The sequence below is a fragment of the Muscardinus avellanarius genome (genome assembly GCF_963383645.1).
Source record: "Muscardinus avellanarius genome assembly, chromosome: X".
NCBI lineage: Eukaryota > Metazoa > Chordata > Mammalia > Rodentia > Gliridae > Muscardinus > Muscardinus avellanarius.
This window is the reverse complement of record NC_137792.1, coordinates 76,781,747-76,805,377: the sequence shown is the minus strand read 5'-3', so window position 1 is coordinate 76,805,377 and position 23,631 is coordinate 76,781,747. Positions and strand designations below refer to the sequence as shown.

At 38.7% G+C, this 23,631-nt stretch overlaps 1 protein-coding gene across 1 annotated transcript in view; it reads right to left on the bottom strand.

Moving 5' to 3' along the window:
• ZNF280C (zinc finger protein 280C) overlaps positions 1-19,821 on the bottom strand; it is a gene marked incomplete at its 3' end in the record, with an annotated part of 44,783 nt that extends 24,962 nt beyond the window's left edge. Inside the window, exons 1-7 of the mRNA XM_080719207.1 lie at positions 19,674-19,821; positions 17,647-17,712; positions 17,412-17,548; positions 13,086-13,200; positions 8,896-9,066; positions 8,638-8,747; positions 960-1,180 (exon numbers count right to left, since the gene is read on the bottom strand). Coding sequence (XP_080575333.1) covers positions 960-1,180; positions 8,638-8,747; positions 8,896-9,066; positions 13,086-13,200; positions 17,412-17,548; positions 17,647-17,712; positions 19,674-19,815 — 962 coding nt within the window. The 5' untranslated portion in view covers positions 19,816-19,821. The remainder of the gene's footprint in view (positions 1-959; positions 1,181-8,637; positions 8,748-8,895; positions 9,067-13,085; positions 13,201-17,411; positions 17,549-17,646; positions 17,713-19,673) is intronic.
• Between the last annotated feature and the right edge of the window lie 3,810 nt (positions 19,822-23,631).

Here is a 23,631-nt window from a genome sequence, read left to right as displayed (position 1 = left end):
AAGCACTTTCTCTTTTCTTCTTTGTTTGAAAAATAATCCATTAAGGTAAGTAACATGAAATATCACTAATTTTCTACAGCTATCATCACTTAAGACTTTTTTGGCAAGGAATAACAGCAGGCTTCTTTTCCATCCATGAACTACTATTTACAATGAAATACTTCAAGAAGGGAAAGTCTACCACTAATAGTAGCTACAGCTTTATGAGAGGAATCTTTTTAAGACTTGAAAAAAAACGAATCTATGTTATGTATTTTGGGTCTTGTTTCTCTTTTGTGGTACTAGGGACTGAACCTAGAGGTATTCTTCCTCTGAGTTACAGATCCTGAGTTACAGTCCCATTTTATTATTTTTATTTTTGTGTGTGTGTTTTTTTCGTACTGAGGATTGAAGCTATAGAAACATTATTTCTCCTTTACATCCCCAGTCCAATTTCATTTCTTATTTGGAAACGATCTCACTAAGTCGCAGAGGACCTTGCTAAATTGCTGAGGCTTCAAACCTGTGATCCTAATGTCTCAGCCTCCCAAGTATTGGGATTATAAACATGTGTCACCATGCCCAGTTTACTTTTGCAGAGGGCCTTGTTAAGTTGCTTAGGCTAGCCATAAGCCTGCAATATTCCTATCTCAGCCTACCACATAAGTGGTATAATAACTTATACACGTAAGTGGTATAATTGAGATGGTAAATAGACGTTCACTGTATGTTCTTTTTAATTTGTTGATTTGAAAAATTTCATTATAAAATGTTGGTAAAATTATCTCACTTAATGTAAGTGGCAGGCTATATAAACAGTGAGAAACACCAATATATTACTCTCACTTATGATGATAGATATAGAACATGCTGCATAACTCAAAGATTACAAAATACAAGTATAAAATCTTTAAAATTCCACTGAGATGTGGAATGTCTGTACCTTCATTTTCAAACAAATAAAATAAGCATTTACATACCTAATATTATTTTTAAGGACTTTCAAGCAACTGAAGCATTTGAAGGTTGTATAAGTCTTCGGTTCTTCCTCCACGTCTCCGTCATGTCTTCCATAGTAAAAGTCACTAACTAGCATAATCAGTTTTCCTTGTTCTGAAGCAATCTCAGTTTTGTTTTCAGCATATGAAAGTTCTCTTTTAATAGTTCCCAAAAAGTTATTTACCATGTCTGGACAACAACGCTGAAAGAGGGGAAAAAAAAAGTCTATTTATAGCTCTTTTAAAAATTAGACGTCCCAAATTAATTCTTTTTTTAGAACTAGAGTCACCAATCAGAGGGTATGGAATAGGGGAGGACGGAGCCTCTTTAAAAAGCAGGAGGTACATAAACATATGTATCAAAGTTAATCACCAAACAAGCATGGGATGGAGGGAGGGGGAGGGAATGGGATGGGGGCTGGATGAGGGCTAATTGGATGATGTGTGCTTGTCTATCCTCTCAAGTCTTATATTCCAATGTGATGTATGATTACAATGCACCAATAGAAATAAAAAATAAAAAAAGAACTAGGGTCACTTCTCTCATATGTGCAAGCTAGTGAGTAATCGGATTCCAAGAGGGACTTTAGATAACGGGGGAGAAACTTCAGTGGAGCCGGGGAGGTGGACTAGGGGAAGGGAGTGGGGGACAGAACGCATCAATGAAGGAATCACTTCCATTGACATTAGGAGCCTATATGAGAACACCAGCGCCAGTCTAATGTCCTGTATGAAGAAGGAAGGGGATGGGACGGGAGCCAGGGGAAGGCCCAAGTGCTGTATGCATGTATGTCACTATACCTCATGATGTGAGACTACAATGGCTCAATAAAAGTATTAACCTCTACCCCCCCCACATACACACAGAGAGAAAACTAGGGTCACGTTATGTACAAATGAGCTTGTCGATATATCTGGAAAAATATTTACCAAAATGTCGGCTTCTTTTTCTTTCTCTCTCTTTTTTTTTTTTACTGGGGACAGAACTCAGGGGCATTCTACTTCTGAGCTCCATCCTCAGGTCTTTTTTTTTTTTTTTTTTTTCATTTTTGAAACAGGGTCTCACTAAGTTGCTGAGGCTGGCCTGGAACCTGATAATCCTACTGTCTCAGCGGCCCATCAAATACTGTAATTACAGATGTGTGCCACTAAGCCTGGCTCCTTCCTTATAAATTCTAAAAAATTCCAATAATAATCATCTTTTCTCTTTTTCTTTTTTTGGCACCGGGGATTGAACCAGAAAAGTAGTGCATGGTTCCCTTTGTCTAACAGATATAATTTTAATATTACTGTGTTCATGTGTGTGTGTGTGTGTGTGTGTGTTTGTGTGGGTGATTGTGTGTGCACATGCCACATACATATATCTGTGGTACTGGGGACTGAACCCAGGGGCATTCAACCTATGGGCCACACCCCCTGTGCTATTTTTTATTCTTTATTTTGAAACAGGGTCTCACTAAGTAGCTGAAACTATCCACAAACTGTGATCTACTTTATGAATAAAATTAAAGACCTCATATAAACTTATCTTAATGTAAATATTTTCATATTCATAATCATTTTTTCAATAAGAAAATTAATTTATTGTATATATTTTTTAGTTGCAGAACTTCTTTGTAAGAATTTTTTTTGCAGTACTAGGGATGGAATCCAGTGGCATTCTATCTCCCAGCTAGACCCCAGCTCTATTTTTTATTCTTTATTTTGAAATAGGGTCTCCCTGAATTGCAAAGAGACTCACTAAGTAGCTGAGGCTGTCCGTGAACCATAATCCTCCTCTGTCAGCCTCCCAAATGCTGGGATTATAAGCGTCTGCCACCTGACACCCAGCTCAGAAGAATTTTTTAACGATTGAAAATAACAGCCCGGAGTGGTGGCACATGCTTGTAATCCCAGCATTCGGGAGGCTGAGACTGGAGGATCACCGTTCGTGGATAGCCTCAGCTAATTTACTGAGGCTCTTTGAAACTCAGTGAGACCCTGTTTCAAAATAAAGAATAAAATATAGGGCTAGGGTGTAGCTCGGAGGTAGATTACCCTTGGGTTCCATCCCTCGTACTGCCAAAAAAAAAAAAAAAAAATTGAAAAAATAACAGCCAGGTGTGGTGGTGTATGCCTGTAATCCCAGTACTTGGAAGGCTAAAACAGGAAGATTGTAGATTCGCCATCAGCTTCAGCTACTTAGTGAGGGCCTTTGCAACTAGGTGAGACCCTGTTTCAGAATACATAAAAGCACAGAAAGAGAAGGGATATATGTTTTCTCTAATACACCCAAGCTAGGAAGTAGTGGTAATATCAGAGGGACTCCATATGGTGAAGGGGAAATCTCAGCAAAGCTTGAATGGAAGGATAGGAGAGGAAGAAAGCTGAGGTTGTTCAATGGAGGAGCTACATACGAATATGTGTAATAGCATAAATACAACATGGTTAACCTGGACAATCTCTATTGGGAGGGGGGAGGGAAAGGGAAGGGGAAGGGCATGAAGCACAATCTGTACACCACTTTCAATATGTTCCACTTATAAAAAATAAAAATGAAAAAAAATAGGTCTGGGGGTATAGCTCAGTGGTAGAATGTCCCTGCATTCAATCTCTAGTACTGCAAAAATAAAACAAAATATATAAAATAAAATAAATAAAATGGGAAAATACTTGAAAATACAGATTTGATAAAAAGTTAGTATCTAAAACATACAAGAACTCTTAACAGGAAAAACAAACTGATTTAAAAATGGGCAAAGAAGCCGGGTGTTTGTAATCCCCGCGCTTGGGAGGCGGAGACAGGAGGATCGCGCAGGTTTGGAGCCAGCTGCACTGGCTTAAGAGACCCTGTTTCCAAATATAAATGTATAAAAATAGGTCAGGGAGCATAGCCGGAGGTAGAAGGGCTTCCAGGAACCCCATGACCACCAAAAAAAAAAAAAAAGGCAAAGAAACCGAATAGAAATTTCTTCAAAGAAGACTTACAAAGTGTTATAGCACTCAGCACAACTAATCATCAGGGAAATGCAAATTAAAACCACAATTATATCAACTCATACATTTTAGGATGACCATATCAAAAGGCAAAAGACAAGTGTTGATAAAGATGAGAAGAAAAAGCAATCTTTTCACACAGTTCATGGGAATGTAAACTGGTGCAGCCACTAATTTTTAAACATATAGAGGAGGAATGTATGGAAAAAATGTACAGAGGTCCCAAAAAATTTAAAACAGAACAAGTACATAATCCAGCAATGATACTGTCTAGGTATATACCTAAAGAAAATGAAACAAGGATCTCAAAGACAAATCTGCAGTCTCATGTTCACTATAGCATTATGCACAATAGCTAAAATGTGAAAGCAATCTAAATGTCAACTGCTGTATGAATGATAGTGAATGTGGCATACACACAGGATGGAATATTATTCATCCTTAAAAAGAAAACCCTACCATTTCCAGCAAAATCGAAAGGTTTTGGCGGATATTAGGTGAAATAGATTTAATTACAGAGATAAATACTACATTATTCTTATACATGAAAAATCTAAAATAGTCAATAATGTAGAGAGAAAAATGGTGGCTGTCACAGTCTGGAGAAGGGACAAGTGGGGTGATATCAGTCAGAAGGTATAAAAATCTAGAGCTGGGTGTGGTGGTGCATGCTTGTAATCCTAGCATTTGGGAGGCTGAGACAAGAGGATCTGGGTTTGTGATCAGCCTCAGCTACTTCGTGAGACCCTGTTTCCAAATAATAAAAAAATCGGGCTGGAAGTGTAGCTTGGAGGTACAATCCCTGGTTTCAATCCCCAGCACCACAAAAAAAGGTATAAAAAGTTAGATATTCAAGATTTACTGTACAGTATAGTGCCTATAGTTAACAATATTATATTATATACTTAAAATTGCTAAGAAGGTAGATTTTTATATTGTATTCTTAGGACAAAAATAAAAAAATGCACAGGTAAAAACTTTTGGAGGTAATGAGGAATAGGTCATAGGTTCCCAAAATGGGTGATACACCCCCCAGGGGGGTACTGATATAAAACATAGGTATAGTAAAGAATGTAAACTTGTCACTGCATCTTCTGTTTATTCACTTATATAAGTTAAATTTCTAGAATGACACTGAGTAATTTTTCTGAAAAGGGAGAAGTAATCCACGTAGCTTTGGAAATCTCTAGCATAGACTATGATGATTTCTCAGACATCCATATGTGTGTGTGTGTGTGTGTGTGTGTGTGTGTGTGTGTGTGTGTGTATCCCCAAACTCAGGGAGCTGTATACATGATGTAGAGCTTTTTGAATGGCAATCATACTTTAATAGTATTCTTATATAAAAAAGGGACAATGATAGGGCAGAAAAACAAAACTTTCCTAAAAATCTAACCTACACACACACACACACACACACACACACACACACACACTCTCACACACACAAACCAGGTACCAAGTGAAGGAATTCAAAAAAGAAGCCAGGGATGGTGGGGTACTCCTGTAATTCCAGCACTTGGGAGGCTGACAAAAGAGGATTGTTGCAGGCTCAAGGCCAGTCTCAGCAACTTAAAGACAACACCAGAAACTTAGCAAGACCATGTTTAAACTAAAAAAAATAGGGCTAGAAGTATGGCTTAGTGCTTAGAGGTAGAATGCCCCTGGATTCAATCAGTAACACACACACACAATAAAAAGTTGTGAGAACTAAGACCAATTATACTTATCTCACCAATTAAATCTCTATTAAAGAATATAAATGAGTTTAAATGAACCCGTAGAAGAAAAATGATTTTCATATGGGATTACAGAAGAAGGAAGAAACTCTGGTGAGAGTTAAGAAATATAGCAAAAAAGAGCCTGGCGTGGCGGCGCATGCTTGTAATCTCCGTGCTCGGGAGGCTGAGACAGGAGGATCTCACAGGTTCGAAGCCAGCCTCAGCTACTTAGTGAGGCTCTCAGCAACTTAGTGAGACCCTGTTTCCAAATAAAATATAAAATAGGTCTGGGAGTATAACCTGGAGGTAGAAAGCCTCTGGGTTCCACCCCCAGTACCACAAAAAAAAAAAAAAAAAATATATATATATATATATAGCAAAAAAGTGTTTTGGAAAGGTTGGAAATAAACAGATAAACAAAGAATGTAAGAGTAAATGCAGACAATAAGAAAATAAGGGTTCTCAAACTACCAAATGAATGCATGTGTATCTATGTTCATAGGCACAATTCATAATTGCCCAACTACGAAACCAGTCAAGATGTTCATCAACAGATGAATGGATTACAAAATTATGGGATATGTACACAATGGAATTCTATTCAGCCATAAAGAAGAATAAAATTACATCATCTGTGGGAAAATGGATGGAACTGGAGAACATTATGCTAAGTGAGATTAGTCAGTCACAAAAAGTAAAATATGGGATGCTCTTCCTAATATGTGAGAGCTAGGGAGAAAATGGGTCATAGGAGGAACTCTAGACAAAGAAGAAACTATGAATGAGCAAATAAGGTGACCTAATTGAAGGGGATGGGATTAGGGGAAGAGGAAAATTCCCTGCTGTACATGATGTCATCAAAGTCAATCACTAAGCCAAACATGAGGAGAGTGGGGAAGGGACGGGGTGGGAATTGGGGGAGGGCTAAATGAGTGATGTGTGCATGTATGCTTCTACCATATTGTACCCCTTTAAGATGTATGACTACAATGCACCAATACATTTATTAAAAATAAAGTCAAAACATTTAAACAGAGTTCTAAGCTTGATATAAAACAAAATGAAATTCAAGCTTAAAAGCATTAAACAATAAGACAGAAATATTTATTTTGTTAAAAATGCCAAAGAGTACATTCACAATGAAGTTATAAGAGAATATATCCTAGCCGGGCGTGGTGGTGCACGCTTGTAATCCCCGCGCTTGGGAGGCGGAGACAGGAGGATCGCGCAGGTTCGAAGCCAGCCGCGCGCGCTGGCTTAGGAGACCCTGTTTCCAAATATAAATGCAAAAATAGGTCTGGGAGTGTAGCCCGAAGGTAGAAGGGCTTCCAGGAACCCCAGTACCACCAAAAAAAAAAAAAAAGAGAGAATATATCCTAAATAAATACCAGCACAATGAAACAGAATTAGTAAGTAACAAAGGAAATACTGATAACGTTAAGACTTTGATACGCCTTTCGTAAATACATTCAGGGGGGTAAATGTAGTGATAGATTCAATAGTTTTGTCCAGAATAAAGAGATTTGCATCTGGGATTTTAGAATACTACTTTTTTTCCCCTTAGTTATTTTGGTTAAATATTGAGTTTCAATAAAAATGTCAATTGTGAGAATAGTGAGCAATATTTCTTCTGAAGCTGCTTGTTTACTTTGCACTCTTCCCATCCCTTTCTTCCCATGTATCATCTACAATACTATCTTTTTTCTTGCTTCCTTCCCAACTTCATGCCATTCACACTGGACACGCACAGAAAACATACAGTATCTTATAAAGGCGTAACAGAAAACTGTACTATTTTCTAAATACATTTTAAGTGGAATATCTCCAAAATCTCATACCTCACTGGTACTCTGAAAGTTACCTAAAACCTATTTTCAAGAGATTCCTACACCAGTATGAAGCTGGAAATCATTTATAACTACATAAACTCTATTCTGGATTTAATTAAAACTACCATTTAATACGAAATGGTCCATCATTAGGAGCTTATTTCTGAGCACTGAAAAATAAAAGGTAAAAAAACTAATATTTGCATTGAGTAATGTGAAATGCATGTCAACATAAATGAAAAAAATGTATGGAATATTTTAGTTACATAAAAATTAAGCACCTAATAAAATGCCTGCTTCATAAAAAGTTTGAAGAATGGCATGATTTAGTCATTTTGATTAATACATTATTTTCATTTAAAATTACAATTCAATATGCACACACTGTAGCATGTATATGAACTTAATTTTTAAAATTTCATAATTGGGAAGAACTTTTAAAACATTTTTTTTTTTGTGGTACTGTGGACGGTAATCCCAGGGCCTTTTACCTGCAGACTGCACCCTCAGACCTATTTTATTTTTTTGGAAACAGGGTCTCACTAAGTTGAGAAAGGCCTCAGGTAAGTTGCTGAGGCTAGCTTCGAACCTGTGATCCTCCTGCCTCAGTCTCCCAAGTCTGGAATTATAAACATGTGTCACCATGACTGGTCTTTTAAATCTTATATAAAGAAAATCATTATGAGCTGGGCATGGTGGAGCATGTCTGTAATCCCAGTACTTGGGAGGCTGTGAAAGGAGAATTGTAGGTTCGAGGACAGCCTCAGCAACTCATTGAGACTCTCGGCAACCTAGCCAGACCCTGTTTCGAAACAAAAAATAAAAAGGGCAGAGGGTAGAGGGTGTAGCTCAGAGGTAGAACACCCCTGGGTTCAATCTCCAGTACTAAATTAAATAAATAAATAAATAAACAAAGGCCTGGGGGGTGTATTTTGGAAACAGAATGAAACTGAGTTTCATTCCCAGTACCCCAAAAAGAGAATCGTTATATACATTTTTACTTGTTATATAGAAATACCCATAACAGACATCTAATTGATTATCTTGAAAAACCGGCATTTACTACCTATCAACCTTAAACATTTTTAGAGATGTGCAAGTACCTTTAAAATCAAATTTCGCAAAATGTTTTACCTTCATGTGGTATTTCAAAGGATCCAAGAGATTGAACTGAACATTGCACTTCGGACAGGATCTTAGCAAAGGTGCTCCAGTTTTACTTTGAGTTGATAGTATATTTGAACCTAAAATAAATTAGGGACTTTTGAGACTCGAATTTCTCTTTTTTTTTAAACCGTAACTACTAAAGAGGGTTTGAAAATTCATCACAATTTCTAAAATTGAGATGGAAATAAGAACATTTCTTTTTCATATGCTAGATTCCATCCTTACCTGTCGACACCATAACCTGGGAAGATTCCACCGAAGGGAAATTATTTAATGACAAGGACGAGGAGGGCTTTACTTCAGAAACACTTTCATTGGTCTTTGGCTTTTTTGGATTAACACTGTTCACTTTAGAAGCAGAAGGACGCTTTAATCCGAATGAAGTCTGATCCAGGCCTACAACATTTATCAAGAGAACATCATATAAAACTGCTAGGAAGACGGTGTCATATTGACAATTAGCTAAAATTCCCTGGAGCTAAATTCAAGACAATATAATTAAATTATCAAGTCAAACAAATGACCAAAAAGAATGCTGACAATTCACATGACCAACAAGTATAAATTGTATGAACACTTTTGTTTGCGGTACTAGGGGTGGAATTCAGTACCTTAACTTAGAAAAATTTCTTCTAAAACTTTGAGAAACCATTTAAGATGCTTTTGCAAAAACTGAGATGCCTGGTGGAAAATTCCAGCTGGTTCTTCTAACTAACAATGTGACAGGTCAAAAAGATTAAATTATTTGATATTCTATTTACAATGTGGAAATTGGAGAAACAATCTTAAACGATAATACCTCGGTCATTCATATGAAGTACTTTGAGTTACTCTAATGGCTTTCAAACGGTTTCCCTTAATCAAATTAAATAAATAAAGTGGTCATATCAAAGAGAGAAAGTATATTTTTGTTTTTTAGATTTTTGCATAAAATTTTGTTAGAATAGAGATCTCCTTGCTAAAAACACTTTTGAGTTTGAAAATCATCTCCTTAAAAGCCAAAGAAATGCTGGGATTACAAGAATGCGCTACTACGCCTGGTTCTAATTCTAATATATAATTTTTTTTTTGGTGGTGGTACTGGGGGTGGAACCCAGAGGCTTTCTACCTCCGGGTTATACTCCCAGACCTATTTTATACTTTATTTGGAAACAGGGTCTCACTAAGTTGCTGAGAGCCTCACTAAGTAGCTGAGGCTGGCTTCGAACCTGCGCGATCCTCCTGTCTCAGCCTCCCAAGCGCGGGGATTACAAGCGTGCGCCACCATGCCCGGCTCTAATATATAATTTTTAAAGCCTGAAGAAATATAAGTTAAATAAAACCTCTGAAGGTTTTATTCAGCAGTTTTAAATTGTGATATTTTACTTATTTCTGTTGCCTTTGGTCTGTGTCTTACACTATCCGCAACTGTTCTTATCTGTGTCAATACAAATCCTACTTTCATTTTTCAAAATCAAGCTCAAACCTAATTTTATCTCAGAACCTTCCATGATCATTTTAGATGAGAATCTTAGTCATGTTTCCAAACACATTATAATTATCATTGGAAAAACTGCTTATGTCCTTTAAAGCTTACAAAGCAGTTTTTTTTTTTTTTTTTTTTTTTTTTTTTTTTTGCGGGTCAGGGGCATTTGACCTCCGAGCTACAGCCCCTGCCCTATTTTTTATTCTTTATTTTGAATCCGGGTCTCACTGAGTTGCAAAGGGCCTCACTAAGTAGCTGAGGCTGTCCACGAACGGCGATCCTCCTGTCTCAGCCTCCCGAATGCTGGGATTACAAGCGTGCGCCACCACGCCCGGCTACAAAGCAGTTTTTATATTTCAGTTATTTGGGCCTCAAAAAAGGCTCGAGGAAAGTAATTTTATCTTTAAATGGCTCATTTCAGGTCTGGGTGACAAATGTATTATGTAAGAAAAAAGTATTTTCAGCCAGGCATAGTGGCGCACGCTTGTAATCCCCGCGCTTGGGAGGCTGAGACAGGAGGATCGCGCAGGTTCGAAGCCAGCCTCGGCTACTTAGTGAGGCTCTCAGCAACTTAGTGAGACCCTGTTTCCAAAATTATATAAAAATGGGTCTGGGAGTATAGCCCGGAAGTAGAAAGCCTCTGGGTTCCACCCCCAGTACCACCAAAAAAAAAAAAAGTATTTTCATAATATAAAAAATTGAGATGTAAATAGTTTAGATAACTTGATAAAAGTCACAAAAATCTTTAGAACAGAGGTTTAAACCTGTTGCTTCCTAGCTATCTGCAATAGTATTTACCATTTAGGGCAGAGTTCCATTTTCTATACTATAAAAGTTTTTAAGCCAGTCATGGTGACACATTGTAATTTCAGTACTTGGGAGGCTGAGACAGGAGGATCACAGGTTCCAGATCAGCCTCAGCAATTTAGTTAGGATTTCTACAACTTAGTGAGACCTTGTTTCAAAATTAAAAATATAAAATAGGATTGGGGATGTAGCTCAGATGTAGAATGTAACTGGGTTCAATCCCCAGCATGGCAAAAAAATAAATAAATAAATAAAAACTTTTATGGAGAGAGCTTTAAATGTCTAGAAATTCAATAAATTCAACCTTTTCCCCCCTTTGGTCCTTGAGATTGAACCCAGTGCTCTGAGCTACACCCCAGCTCTTTTTATTTATTTTTTTTGTTTTCTATTTTTTATTTTGAAACAGAGTCTTGATAAATTGCTGAGGCTAGTCTCAGAATTGCAATCCTCTTCTTTCAGACTCCCAAGTATTGGGATTATAGGTGTGCACCACCATACCAGTAAATTCAGACTTTTTTTTTAAAATGAATAAGTCATGTGCTTTGTAAAATTAGACGTAAGGCAACTATTTGATCTCCATATTTTGGATCATGACTATTTTACAAACTACATGCCCAAATAGGTGGATATCAAAGCAAATATTATGAAAATGGGAGGGCCAGACGTGGTGGTGCATGGCTTGTAATCCTAGTACTGGGAGGCCAAGACAGGAAGATCACAAGTTTGAAGCCAGTCTCAGCAACTTAGTGAGAACCTCCACAACTTAGTAAGACCCAGTTCACAAATAAGAGATAAAACTGGATTGGGGGTATGAGATAGAATCACTCTGGGTTGAATCCCTAACACCAAAAAATAAAAATAATAAGCAAATGAGAATTAATTTTGGCACTAATTATTTGTTTGGGTTTGATAAATGTGCACAAATTTATTATTAAACAATATGAAAATTCAAAAAAAGTCTTGTAAGCTAGGAGTGGTAGCACATGCCTGTAATCCCAGCTACTCAGGGGACGGAAAGAGAAGGATACCAAGTTTAGGGCAAGCCTGGACAATTTAGGGAGATCCTATCTCAAAATAAAAATAAAACTAAAAGTCCTGGGAATATAGTTCAATGATAAAGTGCCTGTGGATTCTATACCTAGTATTACACACACATACACACAAGAAAATCTTGTGCCCTCTATGCATTTAATAATATACATAGTATTATATTAATAATATATATCGAATTAGTTAATACAGAAACAGTACTTTCTTTAGTCATAGGGAATTTTACAACTAGATAAAATTCCTTCATTTGTTTATTAATGTTATGTTTTAAAAAAACTACGTGCCGGGCGTAGTGGCACACGACTGTCTCTGCTCGGGAGGCTGAGACAGGAGGATCGCACAGGTTGGAAGCCAGCCGCAGCTACTTAGTGAGGCTCTCAGCAACTTAGTGAGACCCTGTTTCCAAATAAAGTATAAAATAGGCCTGGGAGTGTAGCCCGGAGGTAGAAAAGCCCCTGGGTTCCACCCTCAGTACCACCAAACAAAAACAAAAACAAAAAAAACAAAAAAACTATGTTATGGTAGACAATCAAAGACCTGTAATTCCTCTTCAGTTGGAAAATTTCTTTATTCCTTCAGTGGATATTTACTCAGTATTCAGATGCATATCAGTTTCTTTAGTTCTTCCATTTTATAATACCACTCTATAATCATATTTAGGCATCCTATCTACATCATTCATCTTGATAATATTACTCTACAAAGAAATAAACTATATCCTTGTATTTTTTCTTGTAGTAGTGCACTTCCAAATAATTAATATGTTTTTATAGAGTATTATGGTAACACATAACTTCTGAACCACAGAAATTATATTAAGAGTTTTTAGCCCATGGCTGGTTCCAAGTGAGAATAAGCTCAAAGTATACATGCCAGCCAACTTTATAGAAAGAAATATATAATAACCTTTAGTTAAATGTGATTTTTCATAAAATCACCCAAGCAAGGCATCCAGGAATGATTACTTTTAGATCATCTTACAATACATGAAAACATTAACATGAAGGTATAGACTCCAAACAGAAATTTGATCCCATATGTATAGATTCATCAATCCTCTTTTTAGAATTTTTAAAAGAGAGGTAAAGCAAACCTTCCAAAACTTTTTTTGGCATGCCTGTGGACAGTGGTGTTGTATTCTGGGTCGACTCAAACAGAATGACTGAAGAATCATCTGATTCAACTTGCGATGAATTCTTTGAAAAATCCTGTAAAAAGTTATAGTTATTTTGTTTCATTAATTTCTATGAAGGCAAATATAACTGTATGCCAATACAATATAGATAACCTTAATCATTAAGGTAATTATTACATTCTGCCAAAATTTAGCATCTGCTAGGTTAAGGAATATGAAAACACTTTGTATTATTTTTGTAACTTTTCTGGAGATCTAAAATTAGTTTAAAATCTAAAGTTATAAAGTCAAAGACAATATCAATAAAAGAGAGGTTATATTTGGTACTATTATGTCGCTAATCTAATTATTTCACTTCTAAGAACTTATATTAAGGAAATAAAAAGGTTTAGTGGAGAATTCTTTATAATGGCAAAAATAAAAATCTTTATGTCCAACAATGGAAGAATGGTTAAAATAAATGAAGTGATAGATTTTCATCTGACATGCTTTTTGAGAAATCTCCAATGAAAGGCTAGGTGTGATGGTGCTCGCCTGTAATCCAGTACGTGGGAGGCTGAGACAGGAGGATCTCAGGTTTAAGCATAGCCTTAGAAAAACTGCAAGACTTTCACAAACCTAGTGAGAACTTGTTTCAAAATAAAATAGGACTGGGGTTATAGCTCAGAGGTAGAATACCCCTGAGTTCATTTCCAAGTACCGCAAAAAGAAAAAGGAAGAAAGGAAGGAAGGAAGGTCAGTCTAATGACAAAGAAAAATGTTCTCATACAATATTCAATGAAAAATGAGAAATAAGGGTTTGACATGGTACAGTTTTCAGCAGAAGTTCTTCTAAATAAAGTTAATACTTCAAACCTTTTGTAAGGTGACAACTCTGGTCAATTAGGTACCATAATTTCAGAGAACAGACACATTATTCAGCAACTGACCTTTTAAAATATTTCTCCAATTAGAAATTTCTTATATCCCATAAAATGGTTCAAAAAGACACCGAATACAGTGGGGTAAGACAGAGGAGGTGATAGACTGGGATTCAGAAAACCTATCTATTTATCAAACTATATAACTTTAGAAAAGTCACCTCTGAACTTAAGCTCTACCTTTTCAACTAAGAGTGATCAATAATTTTTAATTTAAAATATATTTGCTTTTTTGCATATAGCATATATCAAGTAGTTGTATTATTATTATTTTTTTTTTTTTTGCGGGTCTGGGGATGAAACCCAGGGGCATTCGACCTCCGAGCTACACCCCCTGCTCTAGTTTTTATTCTTTATTTTGAAACCGGGTCTCACTGACTTGCAGAGGGCCTCACTGAGTAGCTGAGGCTGTCCGCGAACCGCGATCCTCCAGGTTTCAGCCTTCCGAATGCTGGGATTACAAGCGTGCGCCACCACGCCTGGCTGTTGTATTATTTTTAAAAAAGAAATTATTCTCAAGCCGGGCCTGGTGGCGCACGCACACTTGTAATCCCAGCATTCGGGAGGCTGAAACCTGGAGGATCGCGGTTCGCGGACAGCCTCAGCTACTTAGTGAGGCCCTCTGCAACTCAGTGAGACCTGATTTCAAAATAAAGAATAAAAAGTAGGGCAGGGGCTGTAGCTCGGAGGTAAAATGCCCCTGGGTTCCATCCCCAGACCCGCAAAAAATAAAAAAAATAAAGACATTATTTTCTTTCTTTCTCAACCACAGCTTCACAAGAATTACCTGGAAGCATCACTGCCTTGGATTGATGGTGTTGTGCACGAAACCTTGAGGTTCCTGAGATTCTTTGAGGAGTCTGTGAGTTTAAAACTATTGTCCTAACACTAAGACCCGTGTCCTTTGCACGGAATTGACATATTTTTTGTATGTGTGGTACTGGTGACTAAACCCAGGGACACTCTACATCTGTGCTGCAACTCTGGCCCTATTTTATTTTTTACTTTGAAACAGATTCTCACTAAGTGGCTGACAATTTTACTAATTTGCTAAGGCTGGCTTCGAACCTGTGATCCTCCTGTCTCAGCCTGCCAAGTACTGGGATTACAGGCATGTGTTACCACATCTGGCTTTTACTTTGTTTCTTTGGTAGTGAATGCAGGACCATTCTACCTCTGAGCTACACTTCCAGCTCTTTTTATTATTTTTTAAATGTTGAAACCATGCCTGGCAAAGAAAGGATTTTAGATGGTCCCTACACAAAGAAATGACATATTTGAGTCAGGTGTGGCGGTACACATTTATAATCCCAGTACTTGGGAAGGCTGAGATAGGATGGTGGCTGGGTCGTGGCCAGCCTCAGCAGCTTAGTGAGACCCTGTGCCAAAATAAAAAATAGGGCTAGGTGCATACCTCAAAAGTAGAGTGCCCCTGGGTTCAACCTCCAGCACCAGAAAAAGTGACATGTTTGAGGTGACAGATATGCTAATTCTGATTTGATCATTATATACTATGTGCATGTACTGAAACACATAGTACCCCATAAATATGTATAATGATTATGTATTAATTAGATAAATAGCAATTTAAAAAAATTTAACACAGGTTGGGCGTGGTGGCGCACACTTGTTATCCCAACATTTGGGAGGCAGAGACCAGAGGATTGTGGTTTGTGGACAGCCTCAGCTACTTAGTGAGGCCCTTTGCAACTCAGTGAGACCCTGTTTCCAAAATAAAAAGACAAAGAAATAGGACCAGGGGTGTAGCTTGGAGGTAGAATGTCCTTGAGTTCCATCCCTAGTATCTCACACACACACACACACACACACACACACACACACACACACACAATTAAAAACAGTAGCCAAGTGTGGTGGTGCATGTGTGTAACCCCAGTACTTGGAAGGCTGAGACAGGAGGATTGAAGGTTCGTGGCCAGCCTCAGCTACTTAGTGAGGCCCTTCACAACTTAGTGAAACCCTGTTTCAAAATAAAAAATAAAATAGGGCTGGGGGTATACCTTGGAGGTAGAATGCCTCTGGGTTCAGCCGGGCGTGGTGGCGCACGCTTGTAATCCCCGCGCTTGGGAGGCAGAGACAGGAGGATCGCGCAGGTTCGAAGCCAGCCGTGCGCGCTGGCTTAGGAGACCCTGTTTCTAAATAAAAATATAAAAATAGGTCTGGGAGTGTAGCCCAGAGGTAGAAGGGCTTCCAGGAACCCCAGTACCACCAAAAAAAAAAAAAAAAAGAATGCCTCTGGGTTCAATCCCCGGTACCACACATGGAAAAAAAAAATTAGCCAGGCATGGTGGTAAATGTCTGTAATCCCAGCACTTGCAAAGATGAGAAAAAAGTATGGCAGGTTCGAAGCCAGCCTCAGCAATTTAGTGAGGTCCCCAGTAACTAATGAGACCCTGTTTAAAAACAAAAAGGAAAAGGGCTAGGCATATAGCCCCGAAGTAGACTGCCACTGGGTTCAATTCCCAGTGTCCTCCCTAAAAATAAAAAAATAATAATAATACAAAGAGTTGCCATTATATAATGTTTATTATTTTTTTTATTCTTTATTTTTGAAACAGGGTCTCACTAAGTTGTGGAGGGCCTCACTTAAATAGCTGAGGCTGTCCGCAGCAGTGCTTATTATTGATTTTATCTTTTTACTCACATTAAGAATGCATAGTTTTCAATACTATAGCTATTTAATCATATAACCTGATTTATTTATTTATTTTTTGAGGTACTAGGGATGGAACCCAGGGGCATTCTACCTCCAAGATACATCCTCAGCCCTATTTTTAAAAATTCTTATTTTTGATACAGTCTCACTGAGTTGCAAAGGGCCTCACTAAGTAGCTGAGGCTGGCCACGAACCATGATCCTCCTGTCTCAGCCTCCCAAATGCTGGGTTACAAGCATACACCACCACACCCAGCTTAACCTGATTTATTAACATGGTTGATATTGAGATTCTTCTGTTATTATTTTGAGTACTGGTTGAACTATATCATAAAAATGGCTCATGAAAGTGTCTGAGGTGATTATGCTTCTACAGGAATGGCAACTAGCTACAACATTTCATGATTCTAACATGGTATTTAATATTCAATGTGTCTGATGTGGTGGTACGGGCTTGTAACCCCAGTACTTGGAAGGTTGAGACATGATGCTTGGACAATCAAGAACAGACAGCCTTAGCAACTTAGTGAGATTCTCAACCACCAAGCGAGACCCTGTTTCTAAAGAAAAATAAAAAACAGGGCTGGGTGTGTAGCCTGGAGGTAGAATGCCCTGGGTTCAATCCCCAGTACTAAAAAAAAAATCCAATGTGCCCCTGAAATAATTTTGTCATTTTAGAAACACTTACAGGTTTAGATAGATCCTGAACGATAGCAGAGCTCTGTGAAGATTTCGACTCAGGATGAAATCGAGGCAAGGCAGCCACTGAATTTGATGTTGGATCTTTGAAGTGCTGATTTGTAGACTTGAACACACCAGGACTGCCTACATGTAAAATCACACCATATATTAAATATATTTCTCTATAACCCATTGCATAAAGTATTTCATTTTAAAATTAAAATAGTATAGAAATATTGTACCTGGACTGAGTGATTCATTCTTTATTCTCTTTGAAGATGAGCTGGAGTTACCTCTGTTCAAAATATCTATAAAATATTTATTTTAAAATTTGTTATTTGTGTAGCTCGGGGGTCGAATGCCCCTGGGTTCCATCCCCAGACCCGCAAACAAAACAAAACAAGGTAAAATTTGCTATTTGGCCGGTCGTGGTGGCGCACGCTTTTAATCCCCATGCTTGGGAGGCTGAGACAGGAGGATCGCGCAGGTTCGAAGCCAGCCTCAGCTACAAAGGCTCTCAGTAACTTAGTGAGACCCTGTTTCCAAATAAAATATAAAATAGGTCTGGGAGTATAGCCCGGAGGTAGAAAGCCTCTGGGTTCCACCCCCAGTACCACAAAAAAAAAAAAAAAATTAAAACTATCTTAAATTTTTTAGGAGACCCTGTTTCCAAATAAAAATGTAAAAATAGGTCTGGGAGTGTAGCCTGGAGGTAGAAGGGCTTCCAGGAACCCCAGTACCACACACACACACAAAAAAAAGCCATAAAATGGGGCTGGAAGTATAACTCAGATGTAAAAGGCCGCTCAGTTCAATTCGCAATACCACAAAAATAAATAAAGTAAAATAAAATAAAATGCTTCCTCTTTCTCCCCTGAAATTGAAAATGTTGTCCCCTTTACTTTTTATGCTTTTGAGTGGACATTTTGGTACTAGGCATGTTTTGCTAGAAATTCATGGCATTTAAATGTACTGACTGTTCACATCATCCAAATAAAGTGGCCAAAGGCCATGCCACTCCCGTTTCATGGATATGAATAGTAGTTTAAGCTGGCACAGTGGTGCATGCCTGTATCCCAGTACTTGGGAGGCTGAGACAGGAAGATTGCAGGTGCCAGGCCAGCCTCAGTGACTTAGTGAGATCCTGTTTTAAAACAAAATAAATGAGCTGGGTATGGTAGCACACACTCCAGTACCTGGGAGGCTGAGACAGGAGGATCGCAGATTTGAGGACAGTCTCAGCAAGCAGTGAGACTTTCATCAACAGAGTAAGACCCTGTTTCAAAATAAAAATAAAAAAATAGGTCTGGGAGTGTAGCTTGGAGGTAGAATGCTCCAGAGCTAAATCCCCAGTACCTCAATAAAATAAAATTTAATTTAATTTAATTTAAAAAGGACTGGGGATATAGCTCAGAGCTAGAGGGCCCCTTTGGTACTAGGGCATACCCCACAACAAAAACCCCCAAGATAAAAAACCAGTAGTTGCTGGAAGATGGGTGTAGCTAGAATTTATGGTGCATGTAGGTACACAGAATAAAGACTATAATCCGCATCGCCTATGCATTTTATAGCTATGAATCCAAATGACAGTTTGACGAGGGAGCTGCCTGGATGTGAGAACCCTAATCAGACACTAACACGCACTTACTTAGTACACTCTGATTTTTTTTTTTTTGGGTGGTACTGGGGTTCCTGGAAGCCCTTCTACCTCCGGGCTCCACTCCCAGACACCTATTTTGTATTTTTATTTGGAAACAGGGTCTCTTAAGCCAGCGCATACGCCTGGCTTCGAACCTGCGCGATCCTCCTGTCTCTGCCTCCCAAGCGCAGGGATGACAAGCGTGCGCCACCACGCCCGGCACACTCTGATATTTTAAGCAAAGTACTTCAGACACTTCTTTTTCTGTGTATCTGGGATAAAGGGAGAAAACAAAAACCATATAGGTACTTGACTCTATTAAATAGAAGGATTTTCAATTTCAGAAAGCCTACAGTGTTGTCAGATAATCATAACCTTAGTTAGTTGAATCATTTCCACTTTTTTCACATCATATTTTCACCTCCTTCCTCCTATGTCCAACTATATCCCCACCATGATTATTACGAGTTCTTACCGCCCTTTACCATTTCTCTCATCGCTAAGCTCCTTACAGAAAGAACACCTCAAGGACATAAAAGATCACCCACAGGTTTTTCAATTTGAAACGACCAACAGATATCTTAGGAAACTTCACCCCAGTCAAAGCTTACTTGAAAAAACAAAGCTTACTTGAAATGGCTGGTTTTGAACTTGATATCTCTCCGACAAAGATGAGCTCATCGTCGTCTTCTGCTTCAACGTGACTTTCTTCTACTTTCTTCTGCCATGGTTCCAGCTCTTCCTCTTCACATTCCATGAAGAGTTCTGCCATTTTTGAATTATCTGATTTTCAAAAGAGGAAAGCAAAGTCTAATTTTAATAATCCTAAAGGCAATTACTGAACTGAACTTTGCAGCTGGTACATGGTGCAAAAAATAAGAAACTTAGGCTGGTGCAGTGTTGAGTATTTATCTCAGTAGATGAGAGGCTGAGACAGGAAGACTGTAGGTGGGAGGCCAGCCTCAGCAACTGAGCAAGACCTTGTTTCAAAATAAAAGATAAAAAGGGCTGGAGGATGTAGCTTAGAGGTAGGATGCCCTGGGAACAATTCCATGTCTGTGTGTGTGTGTGTGTGTGTGTGTGTGTGTGTGTGTGTGTGACGTCAGAAATTTAGAACTCAATCTATAAAATTTAAATAGGTAAAAACTAGCCGGGCGTGGTGGCGCACGCTTGTCATCCCCGCGCTTGGGAGGCAGAGACAGGAGGATGGCGCAGGTTCGAAGCCAGCCACGCGCGCTGGCTTAGGAGACCCTGTTTCCAAATAAAAATGTAAAAATAGGTCTGGGAGTGTAGCCCGGAGGTAGAAGGGCTTCCAGGAACCCCAGTACCACAAAAATAAATAAATAGGTAAAACACTGACTAGCTAAATAGACAATGGAGGGCTAAAAATATTAACAATGGCCAATAGATTTTAAAATCAAGCTAGGTGTGGTGGTGCATGCCTATAATTCTAGTACTTGGAAGGTCGAGACAGGAGGATCGCAGGTTCAAGGAAAGCCTCAGCAACACAGTGAGGCTCTCAGCAATCTAGTGAAAATCTGTTTCAAAACGAAAAATTAAAAAAGGGTTCTGGGGCTGTAGCTCAGAGGTAGAATGACCCTGGGTCCAATCCCCAATAGCATATAAAAAATTGATTCAAAGCCAATCAAAGTGAGTTCCAGTTATATGAATAGAAAATGATTATATCTACAATAAGGATTGTACCTAACCATTATCTGCAAAAACTCACTTGTATTATCAAAAGGGCGAAGAACAATAAGAAGCAACAGGCAGGAGATAACACTTGAAATACCGAGTCAGATTCAGAGGTACTAGGCACAGAGCAAAGTAGCAATGAGGTGGCAGACTGAAGACAGGAAAATAATTTGTGTGGTGCTTGGGACTGAACCCAGGGGCATTATACCTCTCAGATAAACCCCAGACCGATTATATTTTTTATTTTGAAACAAGGGCTCACTGTGCGGCAGAGGGCCTCACTAAGTTGCTGAAGCTGGCTGTGAAACTGCAATCCTCCCGTCTCGGCTTCCCAAGTACTGGGATTACACGTGTGCGTTACCATGCCCGAAAATATAGGGAAATTAAGTAAAGCCTCTCTATTCCATGACAGTTCAGACACTTCTCACTTGAAGAAATTAAGCCAAGAACATATTGGAAACACTGCCAGCCTATAAATTCTTTTTTTTTTTTTGTGGTACTGGGGGTAGAACCCAGGGGCTTTTCTACCTCTGGGCTAGACTCCCAGACCTATTTGATATTTTATCTGGAGAGCCGGGCGTGGTGGCGCACTCATGTAATCCCACCATTCGGGAGGCTGAGACCAGGGAGGCTGAGACCAGAGGATCGTGGTTCGTGGACAGCCTCAGCTACTTAGTGAGGCCCTCTGCAGCTCAGTGAGACCCGGTTTCAAAATAAGAATAAAAAATAGGGCAGGGGGTATAACTCGGAGGTTGAATGCCCCTGGCTGGGTTCCATCCCTAGACCTGCAAAAAAAAAAAAAAAAAAAAAAATTCTTTATTTGCAAACAGGGTCTGAGAGTTGCTGAGAGCCTCACTAAGTAGCCAAGGCTGTCTTTGAACCTGTGTGATCCTCCTGTCTCAGCCTCCCAAGTGCTGGGATTACAAGCGTGCGCCACCACGCCTGGCTACCAGCCTATAAATTCTGACCAAGCACAAAGCTCCTAGGACTCATTTTAGTGCCTCTCTCTTAAATATGGAGGACAGCCAATAAGCATCAGGAATTTGAGGGATATCGGCACTGTGAAAGACTGTAGCAATGAAATGGATTTGAAAAGATTGTTTCAGGGAGTTTTCCCAATGCAGTGACAAAAATACCTGACTAAGAAAATTTTAGAGGGGGAAAGTTTAGTGGGGCCTATAGTTTCAGAGGTTTTGGTCCACAGGTACGGCTCAGACGCAGCAAATACGGTGGCAGCAAGGTGTGCAAAGGGACACCGTTATCACACCATTGTGGCCAGCAGCAGAGAGAAAGGCAGGAAGGGGTACTCCAATACATGTATAGTCCCCAAGACCACAATCTCAATGTTCTACCTTCTCCAGCGAGGCTTCACTTCTATTTTTTTGTTTTGTTTTGTTTTGTGGTGCTGGGGATTGGACTCAGGGGCATTCTACCTCTGAGCTACACTCCCAGCCCTATTTTATAGTTTGGAGTAGGGTCCCACTAATTTGTGGAGGGCATTACAAAAGTTGCTGAGGCTGGCCTCGAACCTGCGATCCTCCTGTCTCAGGCTGCCAAGTACTGGGATTATAAGTGTGCCTTACCAAGTTCAGCCAGGCTCCACTTCTGAACCTTGCAGCACGGGATATTCTTTCAATACATAATCATTTGAGGGGACATTTTAGACCTAAAGCATAACAAAGATTTTCATAAAAAACATATAATAGAGATGATGGGAAAAACTATTAAGAGAATATAATTAGCATCTTTAGGGTGATAAGAATATTACAACAATACACAGAAAGAGTAAAATATATCAGCCAAAATTCAGTAGAAAAAAAGTGAAACTGGAATATCAAAGTTTAATAAACATGGAACTAAAATATCCCCCACATAAGATGGGTTTCGTAGCACACATTTGTAATTCCAGTTCTTGGTAAGCTGAGACAAGAAGAACACAGGTTCTCCACCAGCCTCTCCACTTAGTGAGGGCCTCTGCAATTTAGTGAGACCCTGTTTCAAAATAAAGAATAAAACAACAAAAAATTAAGCAATTTTAATTACAATATACAGAAAAAATGGACAAAATCTATCTAAAACATGTTATCCCATAAAACTATGCTCATCAGTGAGCAATATTATAGTCATCATAAGAAAAACATCAAATATAATTTAACTAAAAATTGAGATGTAATCATATTGAGAGATAAAGAAAAACTAAAGTATAAGAAAACTGAAATTCTCATCTTCCTTAACAGAAAATCATGAAATAGTGGCAAAAATTTATGATTTAAGAAACAATTTCATGTATATTCATGTTTTATTTTATTTATTTATTTTTTCTAGAGGGTCTGGGATGGAACCCAGGGGCATTCGAACTCTGAGCTACAGCCCCTACACTATTTTTTTATTCTTTATTTTGAAACAGGGTCTCACTAAATTGCAGGGGGCCTCACTAAGTAGCTGAGGCTGTCTGTGAACTGTGATCCTCTGGTCTCAGCCTCCCAAATGCTGGGATTATAAGCGTGCGCTACCACATCTGGCTATATTCATGTTTTAAAAACTGAGAAATACGCCGGGCGTGGTGGCGCACGCTTGTAATCCCCTCGCTTGGAAGGCGGAGACAGGAGGATTGCGCAGGTTCGAAGCCAGCCGTGCTGGTGTAAGAGACCCTGTTTCAAAAATATAAAATAGGTCTGGGAGTGTAGCCCGGAGGTAGAAGGGCTTCCAGGAACCCCAGTACCACCAAAAAAAATTAATAATAATAAAAAAATAAAAACTGAGAAATATAGCCAGGCATGGTGGCACATGCTTGTAATCCCAGTACTTGGGAGGCTGAAATAGGAGAATCACAGATTCGTGGCCAGCCTCAGCTACTTAGTGCGTCCCTCCTCAATTTAGTGAAACCCTACTT